A 22,137-nucleotide genomic window follows, 5' to 3' on the forward strand; every position below is an offset into this window, starting at 1 on the left:
AGCGCAGTCTGAGCATGCGCAGAGCACCAAACAGGGGACGTGAAGAGGCTGCTCTGCTTCCCCTCCTGAGCCACTTTGACGTCCAAACGCTGTTTTCACTTTAAAATCCACTAAAACGTTTATTTGCATCCAACAAGCAGCAATGGAGCTGCAAAAACCTGCTTTGTTGTTTTATGTTACTGACCTGAAATTGAGCCGCAATCCAGTTTCAATGCTTACAAAAAGAGCACACCACTGCTGATGAATAATATACAAACGAAAAGCCTCTTGAATAATTAAAACCGTCGGTAAGGGTACACAGTATACCAGATTTGTTAATGCAAACAGCTGGACAAATCAAGTTTATTTCCTTAGCGACACATCGTTTTATTGTGAGGAAAAGTAAAAACATCTTTCATCTGAGGATCTCTTCACAAAGACTACAGTTGGTATGTTGCTCGTACATACAACAGGGTGAAATCTGACCCCAAACATAATTAACATTAAAGAAAATATGTCTTGTGTTTAAAAAGACATATTGCAGACAGCTCATCGTAGAATTTTGATGGCTCAATGACGATGGAGGTCAACACAGAACCAGACATTTTGTATTTATGGTCTGTAGGTATAAAATCACTGGAAACTCGAGTGAAGCACAGAGGAAACTGAAGTAAAGAAAGAGGAAAAATAAGAACAAAACCATACACTAAACTTACGTAATTGAAGGGAACATTGTTAAAAATATAGACTAAAATATTCTTCCACCACTTTGATGAAACTGTAGAGATGACAGGAGACTGTTGAGAGATGGAAACTCCTCCAGCGAGCCTTGCTTCCTCCTCTACAACACTTTGTACCGGCCTTTGCTCGTCGGCTGGTAGGAGTTTTGCTGGAAAAGAAAAGAAGACAGTAAGCGACATCTTTCATAGATATACAGAATAACAAACCTGCCATGTTTTAAAAATCTAGCGCCAGCCAAAAATCTGAAACAGGCCCTATATCAGCATGATGTCCCGTACTGGTGATTGATTTCAAGAGGCAGAAGATACTTACTAATCTGATGAGCTCTTCCTTGATTAGCCGTGTAATCTCCGTTTTGGCTTTTTGCACAGCCAGTTCATTCGCACCTAGAAAACAGACGCAACATTAATACAGAGAGCATAAAGCTCTATCAAACAAAAGAAAACAGGAAACTCCAGGAGAAGTAAATTCAGAGCCCAGAGGTAGTTAAATTGATGCTAAAAGAAAGAGTGGGAGTAAAGATTGTTAAAGAATTAACAGTAAAAAATAATTTGCCTGACACGTACTTTCAATAGCCAGGTAGATCTTGCGTTCTCCTTCCTTGGGCTCTTTGCCAGGAGGGAAATAGGTTCCTCTGATGGTGATGGCGGCTTCAGAGTATTCTCCGATCCTCTGCAGAGCCTCTTTAGATGTCACCTTCCACCTGGCCGTCTGGGGAAGAACAGAATAAGGAACATTTTATGAGACCTTTTGCTTGATTCTTTATTTACTTACGCTGGAGTTTCCATCAAAGTAGAAAAAAGTAGGACGATACCAATTCGTCAGACTTTAAAAAAAGAAGCACATGGCTTGATTCTTCTCAAATCTGTTTTTATGTTGAGCGATGGGGTCCTACATGAACAGTTTTCTACCAAAGCTGAAACAGTTTTGATCATTTCTCTTGTGATTCTGCTGTTTTGTCTGTTCTCTTCTTACTGGTTTGAAGTGGGCGGGGCTCAGTTGGAAAATGGTGATGTCACACACTTCTGAGCACCAATCATAAATAAGCAACATTTGAGTCAAAGTCTGATGACAGTTGTAAGGTTGTTTGCTTGTGTTGCCTCCACTGTCAATCAAATGTGATCAATCCACTCCCACACAGTCCAGATGAGACAGATTAGTGCTAAACACAGTAAATAATAAGTAAGGAATGTTTTTCTGAACTTATTGATAGTTAAATTAAATGATAATGATGATTCTTATTTAGTAATGGGCATTTAATATACTTAAGATTTGAAACCAAGTTTTCAGGGGCTTTAAAAAAAAACTCTGAATCTGGGAACAAATGAAGATACCAGAGACAATCAAAGATAAATATTTATGTAAAGAAAAACGCCTTGAGAGTCTATATTTTTGTCTCTTATCTGTTGCTCCTGGCCAAGTAGAGTGTGTCTGAGGTACTCTGAACCACCCGGCAGAGGGAAATAAAACAGGAACCTGCTGAATATTTTAGTGCAGCTCTGCACTGTGTGCTGCTGACCTGAGGGAAGTCGTTGATCTCCAGCTCCTCTTCGTATCTCTTGATGGTCTCGGCCTGTTCAGCCGCCTGCCGCTCCTCCTCCAGCTTCTCTACAGGGGTGTAGTTCAACTTGGCATTGATCTTCTCCGCCAGCTGCTCCGCGATGGTCTTGGCTGACACAGAGGGTGTCATGATGGTGCCGCCCCGCAGGATGGCGTTGGTGGCTTGCTGCATCACGTCCTGCACATGAAGAGAAAACCAGTTTGACTTTATTTGGTCCATGTGGGGAAAAACGTATCTTGACACAACACATCACAAACTGACTAGAGAACACAGAAACAAAAAAAAAAATGAATTGGCAGAAAATTACCAAAGAAAAGAGGCATTAGGTGGAGAGCTTTTGAACATTTTATAAATAAATAAGAACTTAAGGCCTCTTTTAATGAAATTTATGGTTACCTGGACCACCAGCCTGAAGACAGTGACCACAGATAGGAATCAGTTTAACTTTATATTGTGATGAAAAATAGTTACAGACTGACAAACGACTGCATTTGAAGTCATTAATCACTAAGAACAGTATGTGATCATTTACAGATGATACAATTCCTCTCTGTCTTTCCTCGTCTTGCAGTGAAAACAGACACACCTGCGACAACATATTCCGTCTTTGTTCGACGTACCTGAGCCTCTGCGCCCAGGTTCTTCTGAGCGTTGATCTTGAGCGCCAGCCTCTTGGCCATCTCCAGTTTCTGGATGTTTCCAGCAGACGTGGGCCCGAGGCCTGGCAGCCCTCCGGGGACGGCTGCTGTGGCAGCGGCTGTTCCTGCAGGACCGGTGGCCGCTCCAGGAGCAGACAGATCCTTCACCCTCTTCTTGGAGTTGAACATGCTTTCGATTTGCTCCTCAATCTGAGGAGGGAGGAAAAGTAGGGGAGATGATTAAAATGGGTTGGAATGGTGACATGAGAACATAAAAGAAAAAGTATAAAAATCTTTAATATGAGGCTGAGAAACAGGTGAGCGCTGCATTTTGTTCCATGAACAATGGAATGGAAATTGCTGCCAATTTCACGAAAATATGGGCGAATTTTGGGGTGAACAGTGAAATTGAAATGTTACTCACGTCCAGGGCTCCGTCCTCATCGTCAGAGTCCTGCAGTCCAAGAGCAGCTTTCTGCAACTTCTTTCTCTCATTGGCCAGCGCGTGCTCTGTCTCGTCAAACTTGAAGCCTTTTCCTGAGAATCCGCTGCTGCTCTTAATGGTCTTACCCTCCTTCAAGGATGAAGGTGAGCAAAAAAAGAGGAAGAGGAAAATATGGAAAACATGTAGATTTAATTCTCACACAGACCACTTTTAAAGCTGTATAGGAATTCTACATTATACCATTGGTTGTACTTGCTAATTGAGACACCACAGATTGAAACTGATGTTATCATTCTTCGCACAAAGGAATTGATGCACACACACTGAACTGTTTCAGATCCCCCTTTCCCTCATCTTACCGCTTTCTGTTGGTCTTTGAAGGAGGCCCAAAGCTGCTCCAGTTCAGACGGGACAGGAGAGCCGGACAGCTCCAAGGCTTTGATGATATCACCAGCATAGCGAACCTGATCCTCGGTGATGAAGGTGTAGGCGTAGCCCTGGATGAAGGAACAACATGTAGAGACGTGTAAAAGATATAAACTTCTATAGGATATTAAAGCTATTAACAGAGAGCTAACCAGTCCATTTTATACATAATAAACACCAAAACACACTCAACTCAACACAAATTCAGTTTTAAGTAACTGACCTTGTTGCCTGCTCGGCCTGTGCGTCCAGCCCTGTGGACGTAGTCCTCGTAGTGGTTGGGACAGTTGTAGTTCACCACCAGGATCAGCTGCTTGACGTCCAGGCCTCTGGCTGCCACAGAGGTGGCCACCATCAGACGACATGCTCCATTCTTAAAGTCGTTTATGATGCTGTCTCTGTCGTACTGGTCAATTCCTAAAGAGGACGGCAGGAAGGGGAATATATGACCAAATACTAGACATGTCCAAACATGGAAGAAAGCAGGCAACAGATGCTCTTCAAAATGGGTTATTGATTTAAGGGAAGGCAGGAATCAGAATCTCCAATAGCGAATGTATTTACTCCCTATGCAGTGTACAAACTTTTAATATCACAATAAATTTAGCAAAATGTCATATTTGATTATAGTTGATTATTCTTAATTCCTTACATTGAGATCAATACATTTACATGGGTTTCTGTTGAATTTACAGTCACAACTTCTGGATTACTATCAGAAACTGCCGATTCAAATTGTAAAAAATATCTAAGTATCACAAAGTTGAAGTCAGTACATCCCAAATGTGGCCCCTTACCTCCGTGCAGTGACATGCAGGGGTACGAGGCTTTCATCAGGTCTTTTAGCAGTCCGTCCGCATGCTCCTGCTTGTCCACAAAGATGATGACCGAGCCTTTCTCCTGGTAGTGACCCAGAATCTCTAGCAGCTTCAGGAACTTCTTGTCCTCATCAATCACCAGCTACAGAAACAAATGCAAAAAAAACAGGGAGACAGTGAGACATGAGGGGTCTGATTGGGACTCTGTTACCAATATGACTTTGGAAAAAAGGACAATCTAAAGAAAACTAAAGCAGAATACTGGCAGAGATAAGGAAGAAAGGTAGATGATTTACCACGTGTTGCTCCACATCAGAGCAGACGACACTGCGGCCTCCCACCTGGACCTCAATCGGCTTGGCCAGGATCCTACGAGCCAGCGCCTCCATGGCTCTGGGGAAGGTGGCTGAAAACATGACGGTCTGACGGTCTGGACGCACGTTGTCCACAATACGCATCACCTGACAGACGAACCAGACGACACCTGGAAGGTTAGTGAACTGTTTTTTTTAAAAAAGGTGTCTGCTTCCTTTCTGGGGCTGCCCAACATGCAAAGTCGACAATTGCGGCATTAGGCATACAACAAGTATGACGTACAAATGTGGATGACACCCACCTGTGGCTCGAAGCCCATGTCAAACATCCTGTCTGCTTCATCCAACACCACATACGTAACTCTGCGCAGGTTGGTGACTCGACCTACACACCAAGGGAGAGGAGCATTAGGAAAATTACCTTCAAGTAAACTCAGTCCTGCCTTCCTCAAAAAAACAAACAAACATTAACCTAATCTATCAAACACAGAGAACCTTTTTCAGAGTAAGACTACTTGACATTACTTGACAACAAAACAAAGCATCCTAACTTCAGCACAGTCTTCTGTGGACTAGTTTCAAGTGGCCAGAGTTTTATTTTGTTTTATTTCTATTTTAAAATGTTTCTGGTTGTCTCTGGTCTTGCGTACCATCTCATGGGCATGAGGGACCTGTAAAAGTCAGAAAACAGCCTCAAGATACAATACAAGAGATGGAGCCCCATCAAGCAATATCTGACCAAGCGCCTTTTCACCTATAAGGGAAACATATTACAGATTACCTCGCATGTGTGGAAACAACAAAAATCCCCTTCTATTATAATAACTGCTCATAAAAGATTTACATAATGCACAATAAAAAAGGGTCAGCAAATATAACAATAATATTTCTAAACACATTTCCAGTACTTCTTCAAGTTTATGCAAATGCTCGGTGCTCTACAGGGCTCTACAATGACATCTATTCCCAGAAGCCACCAAATTAAAAAATAATTAGGGAGACAGATGAGATATTAAGGACGTGTAATCCATGAAAATAACCGGAAAATCTCTCTCTGTGCTTTGAATATCAGTTTCAAATTATTTATGAGAGTATATTTACTAAAATGACACTGTAGAACCCTGTGTTGAGCATTCAGGCTACTCTCTTTTAATATAACAAAACTACAGATCCTGATACACCCATGTTACAATACACTTATCAAACATTTTGATCGTCTCTTGCTTGGAGTTTGAGGAACCACAGAGGCAGCACCAGGTCCACCTACCTGTACTTGCCCTGATCTTCAGGAAACACACCACTGTCTTGTAGATATGACTGATCCCAAAGGTGCTCAAATAATGTCAACAGTTTAGTAGGTGGTACTGACTTGGTTCATTATGTACTTTATCATATTATAACATTTATTCCATGCAAGGTATTTAACAAAAGGCTCACAAGGCATCAAAAACTGCTTACTTGCATCAACATCCTAGCAGAATAAAGAAGTGAGAGGGTCAAGGTGTATGAGCTTACCGCTGTTAGCGCCCAGCATGTCAATCATTCTTCCCGGGGTGCACACGATGATCTCAGCTCCTCTCTTCAGCTCAGCGATCTGGAAGCCAACATTAAAATATAACAGCAGACCAAAAGTAGCAGTGCTTACTTCTTTTACAGACAGTTGTACAATATTCCTTGAAATCAAATTCACTGTTACCAAACGGCTGCAGACAATTGTTATTTTCATCAGATCAATCAGTTTGTGATTTTATTAATTAATATATTAATTGTTCTATTTAGAAAAAAAAGCATTGCACATATTTGCCCCTCTCAGGTCTGTAAGGTATCATATAATAATAGAAGAGATTTGAAGAACTATACTATGAGAGGAGAGAAAGAAACAAGAAAATAAGACAACACCCTCTCTGAGTTTCATATTTCTGCCAAGAGTGGAGTTGCTCTTTAACATAGTTAATGAAACTAAGATGGGCAGGAGGAGAAAAAATGGGACACGAAGTCCAGTTGTGTGTGATAAAATTGCATAATATGCATAATGTTCTACTAAGGTCTTCTGGTTAGATCATTTATCAAGGGCTGTCCTGCACCATGACAATGACATTCTGTAATATTGGGCAGTATTTATCTCTACTTAGCTGCTGTGTTAGATGGACTATAATTGAAAAATCACATCATCGTGAGTCAATTAAAGCCCTCGGGGGAAATAAAACGAACAGGCAACATTATAGTGTGTGTGTGTGTTTACCTGTTCGCTGATACCCGTGCCTCCATACACACACACCACCCTGAGTCCCAGCGGCTTAGAGAACTTCTTACACTCCTTGGTGATCTGCAGAGCCAACTCTCTGGTCGGAGTCATGATCACAGCTGCGGGAGGGGGAGGAAAAACAGGATGAGAATGCAATTATGTTTTCTCTCTTTCATTATTTTGAGCACTCCCGTTTTTAACAATATGCATTTAAAACATTAACTGAAGTGAAAATGACTTTAATGACTGATAATGGAGATTAGAAATGTGGTGGAGCCAGTGGGTTATCATCCCACAGTGAAAATGGGTCCTATTTTAGTCTTCCTTACACTCCTTACATTTGGACTCTGAACCAAACCTTTGAAAACACAGGAGTAGGGCATAAACAACTTATCTTACTTTCTGTAAATGTTAAATGATGCCTGAAGGAAGTATAAAACCATCGATTCCTTACTGATTGGTCCCTCTGACTCCTCCAGGGGCCTCTGGTCCATGATGTGCCGGAACATGGGCAGCAGGAAGGCTATGGTTTTCCCGCTGCCGGTCTTAGCGATGCCAATGAGGTCTCGGCCCGACATGATGGCAGGGATGGCCTGGGACTGGATGGGGGTGGGCTTCTCGTAGCTGTGCCTGGATACATTTGGGAGAAGAAAGAAATTAAAAGATGCTTTTTGTTGGACGTACATTTCAAAGAGCAGACCAAATGGTTGAGTGGTTAAACTTTTTAAAAGGTTATTCTTGTTATGGCACGCACACACTGAGCAAATACTTCTTTAACAGTGCAACTGAATTAATTTATTTCACATTTTAAAAAATGGGAGCTGCTCTCTTTACATGAACCTAAATTAGTGCTAGAGCCATTTACACACAAGCTGACAGCGTGACTACGTTTCTTTTCTTCATTTTCCATTGGCAAGATCATTGCTAAATTACTATATTGCCCTCCAAAAGTTGCCCAGTCCATCACGCCAGCGGTCACCATCAGTCAGACTCACTTCTTCATAGCACTGAGGATCTTCATAGACACCCCACACTGCACCCAGGTCTTGATGGGTTTGGGACAGCCCTTCCCTTTAACGGTAATGCCTTCCAGTTCCAGCCTGTACGCGGTCACGTCTGTATTGATTAAAAACAGCCAGAACAGAGAGATGTTATATGGGTAGTGAAGGTTTATGAAGACAGATATTCTGAATACTACAAGGCAGTAACAGAAGTTACTCAAGGAATATATATGTGACAAAAAACACACTGTACTGTATTTGCTGGTTTAACTTCTGTAAAGAAGTTCATTTTGCACCTTTGGTTCACACCTGAGATAACTGGTCTCACTTGAACAGATCACAGCAATGTTCAATAAGGCTAAACAGAGTAATATACAGGCTAATAATGATAATAGTGATAGCAATGGTTACACGATGGCTTCTGCTACTAATGATTTAATGCTGTCAACAAGCATTTACCTTAAATTAAATAAAACTTAATACTTGACATTTCTTATTACTTACTCTTTCAATAATTGATGCTACAAACACATTTTGGTCGGTACTTAGAAAGGTTTTGAGGTTCTATACCCAGCCCAAATGATAAATCAATATCAGCCTGATAAACTGGGGGGCATATCATTGTAAACGCTGACAGCAGGAGCTTGTATCTGGATGTGTACAACACAGATGTTAAATGTGCAGCCCATCAGTTCAAATCATGAGTGTACATTTGTAGGGGATATGTGGCAGTTTTCGTATCAAAAATCTTAGCAGCAGGATAAGAGCTAATGCTAACTGAAATCTTGTTTTCCGTGTTCACTTCACTGACCTTCTGGACTCATCCTGGCGAGCTCAGGGACCTCCACGTAGAAGTTTTTGCGGTATGGCTCGTACTGGATCTTCCCGTGGTCAACGGGCTCTAGGACCTTCCTCTGTTTGGTCTGGAAGCCGGTCAGAGCCGTCTGCAAATCCACCTCCTCCTCCTCTGATGAGTACTGTCAAACACATTGGTTGCATTTTGGATAGTCAGCATTGTCAAGCTTTTTGCCTGATGAGAGTCTAAATCAGGGTCTGCGTTTCATTCATGAAACACCAGGACTTTGAATGGGTATAAATCCGAGAGAAGAGTAATGTTGCTTGGAAAAAAAAAATTATTTTAGTTGATGAAAGAAAAGCCATGGTGAACATGTGATCTGCTGCACAAACAAAATACTGATGAAGGGTTTAAAAAAACAAAAACAACTCACTTCCATTGCGTCCTGGTCATTCTCCATCAGCTCACCCTTCTTCTTGTGAGTTTGAGATCCTTTCTTGGTTTTAACGACTGTCACCACTTTGGTTACTGTCATTGCTCCTTTCTGTTGACGACGGACAAAAACATGCATATCATCTGACAAACCAGAGGAAGAAAACACCCACAAGGACGACATCTAGTCCAACACTAGTAGAAAAACAGCCAATGCTAATGGCTTGTTGGCAGTGTGGATAAATGTAGGACTACAGCGCTGCATTACAAAACAACCATAGTTTATCTACATTTTATTTAATCTATAATTATCAGCAGGTAGTGGCACGTCTGGCTTTTAAAAGACACCTTTTTTTTTTTACTGTACATTTAAAACAAGATTCTTCTGTTTGATCTATGCTCTAAATATGAAAACACTTTGTGTCAACAGTAAATTAGGATGGCAGGAGGTGGTGATCAAATTATGTTTCATAACTCTGACAACATTAAACATCAGAGGCTGCAGGCTAAAGTGAAGCAGTATTCCCTCTCGCACTCACCTTATCATTTCCTCTCATTGCTCCCATGTTGAACTTCTTCACCTCCTGTTTCACCTCCTCCATGTAGGCGTCCAGAGGATCCACGTCATCCTCCTCGGCCTGCTGCTCCATGGGAGTCTCCTTCTCCTCCTCCTCTTTTTTCTCCTCCTTCATTTCCTTCTCTTTCAGCTCCCCCTTCCCTTCCCCATCTTCATCATCGTCTCCTTCCATTGGAGCTGAAACATCCTCGTCATCGTCTGAAATGAGGAGTCAAATATAAGGCTCCGCAGTGCTAAAGCTATTTTGGTACATTTTTGGGAGATATGAAAATTTGTTTTCTCATTTAGAAATCACAATTAATAATAATACAATAAAAACAACACATGGGAGATCAAATTCAAGACCTTACACTAGTAAAGCATTTCTCTACTCACAGGATACACCTGGCTCACTCCTCACAGGTTGTTTACAGTGATAACCCGAGGAGGTTTAAATGAAAAAGTGTTGCTGGATATTTTTAGCAGTGCTTCCTCACCATCGTCGTCCTCCAGGCTCCACTTCTTGCCCTGCTTCATCTCCTCCAGTTCTTTCTTGATCTCTCCGATGTTTTCGATGGCCTTCTTCCTCTGCTCTTCCCTCCACTTCTCCACACGCTCCTTCCTCTTCCTCATCTCCTCCTCCAGCTTGTTCTGGTCAAAGTCTTGCTGCAAGGGCACATAGGAAAGATCAGAAATATTTCTCCATCTATTATGTGGCGTCCTTTTAGAGGTTAACAACAACTGAATATATGAAACTTACATCCTCAACCTTCTCATCCTCTTTCTCCTCTTTAATCTTTTTCTTTTCAGTTAAAGGATCGATGCTGTCTTTCTCCTTGCTCCTTGACCTGCAGGGGAAGAGAACAATAAAGAGAATAAGAAAAACAGTAGCATGTTGAAATTACTCTTGTGAGATTTTGAAAGGTACTGAGATCATTGAACAAAAGACTCAGATGACATCAGACATCAGCTATGTCCAACAATTTTTGTAACCTTTTTGAAAGGAAAGTGACGATTTAAGATCGCAAACCTCTTTGAGGATTTTGAGAAAATCTGCAAAGCCTTTGACAGAAAACCTTCCCATCATAAATCATTCACCAGCATATTATCTAACAGATTGTTTAGTTAAGTGGCAAACCTGGTTACCAGAGCTGTCAGTTATGTCTTGAGATGTTTGATTGTTTTGTTTTTTTTCATTACTTTTCATCTGGTCTCCTGCTCTTGCTGGGGCTACCAGATCGGGACCTCCGGGCACGGGTTCTGCTGCCCGACCTCCTCCTCTCTCTGCTTCTTGACCTCCTCCTCTCCCTGCTCCTGGAGCGCCTGGACAGCAAAGCAACATATGACATGAAAACACACAAGAAGAGAGGGCGTTCACGCTGGTCTCTTTCATTTCTCGGTACAATTTCACATTTGATCCATTTCATTATCTCAATTCTCAGTTCTGATCGCCGCGGTAGAATCAAAAGGTAACCTGGTCTGTGGTTACATGTTGTCTTAATTCTCATCAGTGCTAAATTGGACCAAAAAGAGAACCGAGACCCCCTCAAGTACTCTACTGTGAACACAAACAGCTCTGAATGCACTTGCAGTTTGTTTACGTTAAAATGACACTGTTTGGTTCTTTTAACTTTAAACAGCGACAGTCTTTCTCTTAAACACTCGTGTTGTCAACATGCAATAACGTGGACCACCTACCTGGCTCGTTTTCTGTCTCTGGATCGGGATCTGCGGCGGTCCCGGCTCCTTGACCGCTCCCTCCTGCTTCGGTCTCGGTCGTCCTTCTTGGAGCGTTTGTCCGGGGAGCGACTCTTAGATCGGCTACCTGACCGTCCCCGAGACGCGGAACGTTTCCTGTAGTGTCTGAGGACCAAACAGCACAACAACCATGTTAGCTTACAGTTAGCTTAACTGTTTATGGAGAACAAACGTTACATTTATAAAACGTTTTAATTCATGTTCAACGGCTATATGAGATTAGGTGTTGGCTAACGTGCATTTACATCAAGATTCCGCAGCTAGCATGCTAATCGACATTAGCCATCGAAATTGATACAGCTTAAGTTTAGCAGCCACGCGAGTTAGTCACAATCGATTCAACCCAAGATAAAAACGCCAAATTGACCTGATGATTCCGACATACCTCGACTCGCGTCCCATTGCTATTCCACGAAGTTAGCTCATGTAAAAAAAAAAACCTCAAATTAGTTCACAGATAATGACGAATCTTGTGCGGTGGACGTTTGTTTGTGTGCTTGAACCCGCACGTAAAAAAACTGCGACAGTTACAGTCACAAACTCGCGGCGTGAACAGCGAAGAGCGCCGCCCCGTGGTGGGAGGTCAGATGGGCGACTACTAAAATGTACTGAAGCCTGAGCGACACATGTGGTGCCAAATACTTTCATATATGAGAAGAGGAAAAGAAAACACATTAGAATCTTTTAACAGGATCTTGCAGAGGTGGAATTTACATAAGCATATCCCTTTCATACTTGCATACAGTATATATATATATTCTTTTTATTTTAAATACTATATTTTTACTACATGAAATATCAGAGGGAAATGTACTTTTTAACTCTGCTACGTTTAATAAAAAATAGTGATGAGAAACATTTGGAGAATTAATAGGGGGAAGACAACTTGGTCTATAACTCTGGTATTTTGCTTTACACATTTACATACCAGCTCAACAATTACTCTCACCTGGGTTTTATTTTTTATTGTTTAGTCTCTGGAACATATCATGTTTTTGTTCATACTTATTGCTTTTAAAGGCTTTTGTTAACATAATGTTTGTATGCTGTTTGCTTTTGTCCTCTGTAAATCCAACTATTCCCTCAATTAAAAACAATAAAAGCAAAAGGAAAACAACGATTATACTTAAACCTAACACTCCTGTCTTCCTCTAAATATTTCTGGGCAATGTGGTTGAAAATAATACATGACGTTAAAGAAGAATTAAGGAATATTTATATCTCGAAATGTAAACTGCATGCTTCTTCTAACTGGAATAATTTTTGATAATGAGTTGTAATATAGTAAATGTTTGCTGGTATCCCTCATGGGGGGGCACCTAAACTTCAGAACTAGCCAAATGAAATTTTAAAAAGTGGTTATAATCTCAACTGAAGTCTTTCCTGAAGGCTTGCCTACAAGCAAACTATCACAGGAAAGAAGGTTTTCAGCAATGTTTGTTAATGTGCACGGCCCCCGTTACATAACCCAATAATCAAAATAAATGAACAAAGAAAGTGAGAGTCAAAATAGAGTATTTCACACAAGTAGTATTTATTTGGTATGAATTTGGTTATTCATTTCTGTGTATGTTTTTAAGCAGAGACTGTTTACATCATCGTCAACACAAAATCTGTTACTGAAGATCAAATATGTAAGATACTGTAAGATATATTAAAAACTGTTGTTCTGTAAACCTTATCAAAAACAATCAAGTAGGTCAGACAAGTCGTAGGATAAATCACACCAATTCATTTACATGAAAAAAAAAATATTCACACTAATAAATTAATTGGGATGAAATTAAAAGTATGGAGAGAGGACATGACAGCACAGAAGTAGAGAGTATATATTAAGTTATGTATGAAGGAGGCTTGAACAAAACAAAGCAGGACACGCCACCAGAATTACTCAGCACAAATAAGCGTACAAACCCCCGCTACCTCACATTAATGTGCAGTGACAGTACTTTCCAGTAAAACCCCAAAACATTCCCGTCAATCACACCCTTCATTACGTACATGTACTATATGACTGCGGTTTTAAGCTCATAGCCGTGCAAAATAATACACTCCACGTTTAAGGACTAAATGCTTCTTCTGCCTTCACAACTTATACGAAAGAAGAAAAACTTTGTTCATAACACAGGTGGACCCTTCTGAACACTGGATGACATATCGCAACAGAAGATACAACTTAAAGCACTGCCTAAGAGGGAATGCGTCACAACACAAACACATTTGATTCATTTCCACCAATTAAAAAGGAGACCAAGTTCTTAAGACACCAATTAAAATCATCAGGAACTGACTACTGTTGCTCGACCAATAAAAGTTTAGTTAATCTGTTTTGTTTTTTCAAGCTACAAAAAATGTTCACGAGTGTTCTTAAATACTGAATCTATATTTTGAATTGCTTACTAACCGAAGGCCTGAGGGCCATGTGAGTAACTGTTCCTCATGCTTTGTGACCTCAAAATAACAAGCTTTGAGTTTGCTGTGATCCGGAAGAAAATTGTCATTTGTCCTCAATCAATTCATACTCACTTATTTTATGTATCCAGAGTGCTCTAGCCTTCTTTGCTACCCCTGTCTCAAGACATTAGATTTAGTAGCCTGTACTTTCTGATGGATCTAAATGGGTCACACAGCTGTTTCTCCTACAATTAGATCATCAGTGTGTTTTTTGTCAGATCTCGGAGATTCATCACAAAAAGAAGAAATAATTCAAAGATTTAAGTCTTCTTGAAACTAATCTCAGAACACACATTTTTCAAATGTAATTACACTTTTATTTAAAGAAAATGTTTTGGACCTCCATTTGTGACACAACTACAAAGCCTCAAGGTCGTCTACTGTTTGAGGTGCAGATGTTGCCACAGATCAGCAGAGGTGATGAGAATATGAGGGAAAAGAAACCACCTGCTTCCGTCAGTCCTAATGATACTCAGAGATTTCTGCTTAATTCAGTCATCGACTGTCAATCATAACAGATCAAGAACCCCACTTGACCCCTTCACTACAAGGCTGCAACGCCAACAAAAATGTTTTACCCGAAGAAATTGCCTTTATCCAGCAGGCTATCAGAGTTAAGTGAAGTTTAGACTGAGGTTTTGAATGGCATGAACTGAAAATGCACTGACCCCAGCCCTGCAGGGCTCACTAATATGACAAACAGATATTCATAGTGGTGTAAACTAGTTCAGCTGAGGAGATCAACTGTCTCCAAATTTCTCCAGACGTTCTCATCATTTTACCAGCAGGTTTTGGTGTTACAGCAGAGTCAGACACCTACTGAGTCGTATTAGCTGAGAATATGACACCCTGCACAGCTTCTGCACCATCTTTGGAGATTATTAGTATTAATAGGATTTAGAAGGACTCAGGGCGATAATTCAATATTATTCTTTGTCAGTTTTCACTAAATCGTATCATGACAATACAGTGTTATCTCTTCACAAAATTCTCTCGTTATTTGAAGTAAGAGTATGTAATTTTTAAAGAATAAATAACACTGTTTTTCTTACAAATGAAAAGCTGACTTCATAAACAATAAAACGCAGTGTTGCTCAATTTGCAGCTACAGTCTTAATTGGTCTGGTAAAACCAGTAGCTTATGGTGGATAATGTTATACGTTAAACAGACGTTAAACAGACTCCTTAACCTGTGCAACTGTTGCACTACATTTTGCATTTACCGTTATCCTGTAATTCCTGCTAGTGGCAACAGTGGCCGCTGCTTAGAAACAAAGTTAGATAATCTCACATTGAATTACTGGTTTCACGTAAACAAGTCGAGTTTTTAAAGAACTTAACAGCAGCTGAAAGTCATGTTTTTGCTGCCCTCTTTTGCTGCTGTTATGTAGAAGTGTACCCCAGGATGGGTCAGTACATCGTGACATCACTGTTGGGTGAGAGAGGGAGAGGGCAGCAAAACACTGAAGAGTTTTTCTGATGTACCGCATAGTACTGGAGGACAGTTCATTGCACTAAACACCAGTTTGATTATTTAGTGTGATTTGTAATACATTTGTATCAGAATTTTGAAATGAATGATGTGATGTCGGTTTCCAAAATATCGCCCAGCCCTCGAGGGACTCCAGTGTTTCCCATTCATAAGTTAAATGGAATCTGTGGCTACCAGACTGATGATGAACTGTATTGTTCATTCACTCTTGAATATGACAAATAAATATCACTTAGCACGATAAATGCCACTGTACATTCTTCGCACAAGCAAACGCATACCGTCTTTCTGTTTCTCAGGTTCAGTCCAGAGCAAAAATGAGTTGGAGGTCTGTAACAAACACCGGACTCTCTGGTCACATGTAGCTTAGCCTTATTGGAATCCTGAAGCGCTGAATTGATGAGCACTCGTTCAGCTAACGCGCGACCCTGATCATAAGGCAGCGAGGATTCGCTTCCAGACTGTCAGCCGACGTAAATGACCACGCCTTGTTGCTATGGGAGACAGAGGGAGGGGACAGCAAGAAAGGGGAGGCGGGGTTACTGAGATCCTCCCGGTCCATCAGGGAGTCTCTGAGCCAATGAGCAGCAGGATCTCGTGCGAGAGGATGAAGGTGAAGAAGTAAACGCAGAGGTCGGCGAAGACATCACCCATCCTCCTGTAGGTGTCCATGGAGCGGTTGATGACCTCAGCGGGGATGCCGGACAGCAACAGGGCAGCTGTCAGCACGGTGGTCTGGGCCTTCTTCTCTACCTGGAGGAACAGGAGTATAATGCAAAGACACTATGATGCATCCAATGTTTTAATCTTTTTTTTTAATAGTTAATCAACAAATTGTTTAGTCGATAAAATGTCAAAACATTGTGATGGAAATGATAGAAAACAGACAAAAGCAAATAGCAAATAAAAACACACACACATTTTCTTGATAAATTACTTAATGTCATAGTCCCATGTTTTGGCTTAGCTTAGCATAAAGACTGGACAGAGCTAGGCTTGCTTTGTCTCCCTGCTCCCAAACTCAGAAATACACCTACCAGCACCTCTAAAGCTCACTAATCAACACTTTTTATCTCATTTGTTTAATCTGTAAAAAGTGCAAAAACAGTTTTACAGGGAGTTACTGGAACTATTTCTTGGCCGAGCCAGTGACTTCCTGGACTCTCTGCTGGTTGCCTGGGAACATCACAGTGACGACAAGACACCAGGAAGTCACTGCCAGCTGCCTGGAATATTTTTGAATATTGGACAGAGCCAGGCTAGAAGTTTCCCCATGTTTCTAGTCTTTATGCTAAGCTAAGCTAATCACCGGCTCTAGCTTATTTAGCATACAGACATGAGTGGAATCAATCTTTTTTATCGAACTGAACTAAACTTTCCCTTTAAACAATGACGCTATCAGAATTGTTGTTGATCGACTAACCCTTTCATCACTACTTTGGGATATGCATTTTATCGTGGCAATAATCAATAATTAAAAACAACAAATCTGTGGCCATGTGTCTGTGCCTTTGTTACCCTCCAGGTTACATGAACTTTCAGTGACATTCACTGTGGGTGTGGCCAGTAATGAGATGGTTGTGGCTACCAAGAGTGGGCTGTCAGCCATAGCACAAGGAAGTCAGAGCAAAAACAATGGGTCATGTCAAGATGGGACACAACTTTTGTCAAAACTAATGCCAAATCCGAAGTATCCTTGTATATATTGTATCGATCATTACAATACTACTTCTTGGAAATTATGGCTAAAATGTAAAAATCTGAATCCAAATTACACCGCCTGCATACATGTTGATTTTGAGTCTATAACAACTGGAAAGGGATCATAAAATATTTAGTGCAAACTCACCTTTGGAAAGTACTTGGACAGCCCCATGTAGGCCAGTTCAAGGGTCAGAAATGGAGCAAATATTGACTAGAATGAAAAAAATATGAGAGTCACATCATCGCAATTACATTATGTTTCTGGTAGTCAGATGCACTATTAACAAACGTGGGCTGGTATGTGACATTCCCACAAAATATATGCAAGCAAAAAGAAACGTGTAAAATGTCATGACGTTACATTTCTGCCATTTTCACACCTGAAAGGATCTCTTTTTTTCATGTGATGACTAAAAGCTGTATTATGTTTGTCTGTCTGTATCTATAAGTAGTACACAAAGTTAAACTAGCCTGTCAGTTAGCCAACTTGGCAGGAGAGGAGAATATAGACAAACTCAGCTCATTTGCTCCAGTACTAAATGCTAAAAAACACACCTACACATAGGGGCTTTAAATGCAAGAATTTGTCATGTCATAAAAACCATGACCAACATTTTATTTGCGAATAGTCACTTGCCTTACTTGGGCGATGCTACCTTCTGTCACTAAACCTTATAAATGACCTATCAGATGCTCATGGATGACTTTAGGTATCTATATTCTCATTGGTTAACATGACCAATGGCCAGATCTCACAGTTGTCACAGCAACACGGCATCTACAGAGAGCAGACTCACCAGATACTTGCAGACAAAAACCCGAACAAAAAGGGCGAGGAGGACGCTGCCGATGAGCCTGAAGATTCTGAAGGGGTCAAACTCCTCTGAGTCAGACTCTCCGTCCTGGGCCGGCTTCTCATTGGCCAGCTGACCCCGCAGTTTCATGGCGTCGTCAAAACGGGACAGGTACTTCTGAAGGCCTCGACGTGGGGAGCCGCTGAGGTCGTCTGATGGCCTCTCACCCCTCGGTCTCTGACGGAGCCCTGCGATGTCGTCTTCCAGAGAGCCTCCGTGTGGCTCGCTGCAGCCGGGCAGGGGTGAGCCCCTCCTCTCTGGGGTGGCGCTGTGGGAGCGGCTGCCGAGCCCCGAAGCCTCTGGCAGGAAGGGAGACGGTCTCTGGGAAGATGAGGATGACGACCACGGCTCTGTCCTGTCGAGATCAAGGTGGAAGCGGGGTTCTGTGGGACGCCGAGACGCTCCAGCTGAGTTCACAAGACAACATGATGTGACATTAGATTTAACTAGTGCTGAAACAATAAGTCTATTAATTAAGTTATTTATCAAATGACACACATTATCTGGTTCTAATCTCTCAATTGTGACAATTTTCAGCTTTTCTCTGGTTCATATCATTGTTAATTTAATGTCTTTAAGTTTTCAACTGTTGGGATGACTGAAAAAGCAATTTGAAGACGTCACATTAGGCTCTGAAAAATTGTGATGGCCATTTTTCACTATTTTCTGACATTTTACAAAAGAAGATTAATAGCTGCAACCCTATGATCGACAACAGGTACATTATGTTCTTACTTCAGTCTAGAAACAACATAAAGTGACTGAAGGCCAGTAGTTCGGATGTTAGAGGAAGCTTCTTTGTAACTGGCCTGATGGGCTCAAGAGGCTCTGCTGAATAGTGACATGATTTTAAATCTCAATACAATGTTGACAGAAGGTGGTTGCTCAAAAACCTGATTCTGGCACATTGCCGTCATCTGTTGCCACAGCCAAAATAAATGAGTGCAGGGCCTTTAACCCTCAGATATTGATACAGATAATTTTATATATATATATAATCATGCTGACAGAGAGCTTGAATGGACAGATTTTATCCATTTGTTGCTCTTACAGTATCTGTTAAACATCTGGCACTGACATTTGTAGGCGTAGAATAAGGCCTGCAACTATTGATTATTTTCATTGATCAATTAATGAAATATTTTGGGGTTTTTTTTTTCAAATGACTGGAATCGTGAAATATGACCATAAATATTTCTCAGAATCCAGGATGGCGTATCCAAACTCCTTGATTTGTCCGACCAACTATCAAAAAGATTTCATCATAAAAGGACTAAAACACCAAATATTCACACTGACAACATTTAAGCAGCTGGAGCTACAGCATTTATGCAGTTTAGCTTTTAAAAGTACTCGCACAACTAGAAAAATTGTTGAGATTAATTTCCTGTGGATGACTAATCTATAAATCGACTAATTGTTTCACCTCAACAGCGCCATCTTGAGTCAGTAGAGTTACAGTGTGACCAGGTAGTTGCTGGTTTGAATCCCAGGCTGGGAGAATGTGCATGGGTGTATAATAAGACCATATAATAAATAAAAATAATAATTATCATGTTATAATACACCCACGAGAATGTGCCACCCATACCTCTTTCCATACATTTCTACTAAATATGACGACGGAGATGATGCTACTGCTTGTGGGCAAACGTAATGTGCTGATCGTAGCTCAAACAGCAGTAAAACGAAGCAGGTGATAGTCACGACAACGTGTTTCAACAGAAAAGACTCGTCGAGCAGCACTGTAGTGTAAACTGGATCAGTTAGCATGGCATACCGTTGACTTCAGACTCGTTTTTGGTGAAGCCCACGATTCTGTTCATCCTGTCCTCTGAATTCATGAGCAATTTTCTCCTGCGGATCTCCGCTCGTCTCTGCGCCGCCGACAGAGAGCCTGCCATCTCCTCGTTGGCCTCCCCGGACTCCATGTAGAGATAAATTAGCTTTAACTACGAAGAACAATACATACACAAAGAAACGGCGATTCAACAGCGTACTGTCGACAACAACACAAAAGCCTCAGATCACTGAATTAAACGGTAAACATGACCAAGCGTTGTCTGAAGAGACGACGCACAATGATGATGTCACCGCCAAGCCTGACAGAGCTGGTTGGACGCTTTTAATTTCCCTCAACGGTGACTTGCAGGAAACAGAGGCATTAGATTATTGTTATTATTAGCAGATTCATTTTCTGTTGATCAACCAGTGGATCAATCGATAAATGAGTCTGTGCACCTCATGCCTCACTTCACACAATCGAGAACATACAGATCGAGCTCAGTGAGACATGGTAAATAAACAAATAAGGTGTGAGCCAGAATCTAATATGTAACATCATTCTTTAAGGTTGCTCACTGAGTGTGTATGAATTTTTGCTATCTGCACACCTTAGTAGTAATATTTCCTAAATTCTTTTGTATTTATTCTGCTTTTGGTATTTTCCCTCTTTTCGTCATTGCCCGTGTCCTTTTTATTTTGTCCTTTTGAAACACTTTCTAAAATCTGCTATGATCATCATCATTACTGACTAACTTTCTGACATTTGATGATGTGCGAGATGTTACTCAAAGTTCAATTGACAAGTGTGACTTTCCCTTGTTAGATTGCTTCATTTGGAAACTTTATTGAGGCCCTAAGAGATAAAATTCTACATTATTTTACAAGAAAAAAGCAAGGATTAGTGTGAGAGTGGGAAAAACAAACATTATTGTGTGTAGCAGAGTTTTGATTTCCTGCCCCAGTAATTATCTCCCAACCACTTGTGAGGGTCCAGACCCCCAGGTTGGGAACCACTTCTGTAAGGAGACTGCATTTCCTGTAGCACTGTGGCACTCTCCAGATTAATACAAATTTTACACAATCATAATGACACACAGGAACCTTTGTGCAGCAGCGAGCACAGTGTCAGCTTTCATCCGTCAAACTGTGTTAAGGGTTTTACATCTACAGCACAGAAAAGCAAGTCAGATGTCAGTAGTTTGGCAAGTTTATGGTTATAAATTAAATTAACTAATTGGGCTATTCATGCTGGGGCAGAAAATGGAGGCCCAATCCAGATCTGTCAAAATCTGAATTAAACATTAAACTCATTATCCCTTGAACTTCTGAAAAAAAAAAGCTAAAAAGTGAACTACAAAGACATGAAATTAAAGTCAAAAGAGCAAAGAACTTTAAGCTCAAACAATGTACTGATAAGGTGGGTAAATATCTGCCAATGCTCTGTGACTACCCTGCAGGGAGACGGGGTCTTACCCTCAGCAGTCAGATTAATCAGAACGTCCAGCTTTGTTTTGTGCTGTTGTTTCAGTTGTGAAGAATGTATACACTTAGAAATAAAAGAACTGCATTACTTTGTTGTATTCACTTCATAAAGAAGTAGAATATATATTAATGTAATGCAGCCAGTTTTTTAAAGGCCACATGAAAACAAAGTTGACATTGTGTCAGTTTGATAAGATGTAGAGATAAGATTTAATGGTGCCCTTTGGAATTCATAACAAACATGTTACCGGCCTTTAATTATTACAAATAGCAACAGTTTTGATTCTGGCTGATATCCACTTTAAAAAGTAGCATAATTTTGTTTTTGTTTTTTTTATTGCTGACATTTGACAAACTGTAGTCTTCGCATTTTAATAATTATTTTCCAGGAAATGTGTCACTTAATGAAACTGTATGTAAATGATATCAAATTAAGTATAAAAGTATCGTGGTCCTCAAAATGTACTTTTTTGCATGTACTAATATTTACAAATATACGCATGGTGTTTTGGTTGCTGTGGGTCACTATTTACCAGAGGTGGGACAAAGCCATTGTTTTGCAAATTGAAAGTGAGTCAAGAGTCAAGTCCATGTCTTAAACAAGATATTATGTGCACCATCACCCAATTTAATGCCGTTTAACAGAGCAACAGTTA

General features: G+C 40.7%; 2 protein-coding genes across 3 annotated transcripts; both read right to left on the reverse strand.

The window, feature by feature from the left end:
• Positions 1–341: 341 nt before the first annotated feature.
• Positions 342–12,183, reverse strand: ddx46 (DEAD (Asp-Glu-Ala-Asp) box polypeptide 46). 2 transcript variants are annotated; one of them, XM_070917350.1, is made up of 24 exons: positions 12,096–12,183; positions 11,651–11,815; positions 11,153–11,275; positions 10,709–10,800; positions 10,450–10,614; positions 10,152–10,171; positions 9,936–10,067; positions 9,398–9,508; positions 8,980–9,145; positions 8,163–8,283; positions 7,622–7,797; positions 7,165–7,286; positions 6,438–6,516; positions 5,225–5,307; positions 4,905–5,069; positions 4,588–4,750; positions 4,014–4,207; positions 3,724–3,861; positions 3,344–3,493; positions 2,902–3,129; positions 2,240–2,458; positions 1,287–1,431; positions 1,033–1,106; positions 342–868 (listed from the first exon to the last, which is right to left on the reverse strand). In XM_070917350.1, exons 1-24 carry the CDS (start codon positions 12,110–12,112, stop codon positions 821–823), a joined length of 3,096 nt encoding a protein of 1,031 aa, XP_070773451.1. In that variant the 5' UTR covers positions 12,113–12,183; the 3' UTR covers positions 342–820. The 2 variants fall into 2 exon arrangements, with proteins under 2 accessions (XP_070773451.1, XP_070773450.1); XM_070917349.1 differs by having other exon boundaries at positions 9,936–10,171; positions 10,450–10,618; positions 10,713–10,800.
• A 4,034-nt stretch (positions 12,184–16,217) lies between these two features.
• camlg (calcium modulating ligand) lies at positions 16,218–20,145 on the reverse strand. Its single transcript, XM_070918053.1, has 4 exons — positions 19,995–20,145; positions 18,158–18,621; positions 17,506–17,571; positions 16,218–16,409 (listed from the first exon to the last, which is right to left on the reverse strand). The coding sequence occupies exons 1-4, from the start codon at positions 20,143–20,145 to the stop codon at positions 16,218–16,220; spliced, it is 873 nt and encodes a 290-aa protein (XP_070774154.1).
• Positions 20,146–22,137: the final 1,992 nt, after the last annotated feature.

The sequence above is a fragment of the Enoplosus armatus genome, chromosome 13 (genome assembly GCF_043641665.1).
Source record: "Enoplosus armatus isolate fEnoArm2 chromosome 13, fEnoArm2.hap1, whole genome shotgun sequence".
Taxonomy (NCBI): Eukaryota; Metazoa; Chordata; class Actinopteri; order Centrarchiformes; family Enoplosidae; genus Enoplosus; species Enoplosus armatus.

What these genes read in the sequence shown, in the direction of transcription:
- ddx46 (XM_070917349.1), bottom strand. An exon ending in ACATGGGCTTCGAGCCACAG is followed by an intron (nt 5,070 to 5,224) that starts GTGGGTGTCATC and finishes TTCGTCTGTCAG; the next exon opens with GTGATGCGTATTGTGGACAA. An exon ending in TCAAAGACCAACAGAAAGCG is followed by an intron (nt 3,494 to 3,723) that starts GTAAGATGAGGG and finishes TCATCCTTGAAG; the next exon opens with GAGGGTAAGACCATTAAGAG.
- camlg (XM_070918053.1), bottom strand. Translation starts at nt 20,145, where the DNA reads ATGGAGTCCGGGGAGGCCAACGAGGAGATGGCAGGCTCTCTGTCGGCG. An exon ending in AAACGAGTCTGAAGTCAACG is followed by an intron (nt 18,622 to 19,994) that starts GTATGCCATGCT and finishes TTGTGAACTCAG; the next exon opens with CTGGAGCGTCTCGGCGTCCC. An exon ending in TGTCCAAGTACTTTCCAAAG is followed by an intron (nt 16,410 to 17,505) that starts GTGAGTTTGCAC and finishes CTGTTCCTCCAG; the next exon opens with GTAGAGAAGAAGGCCCAGAC.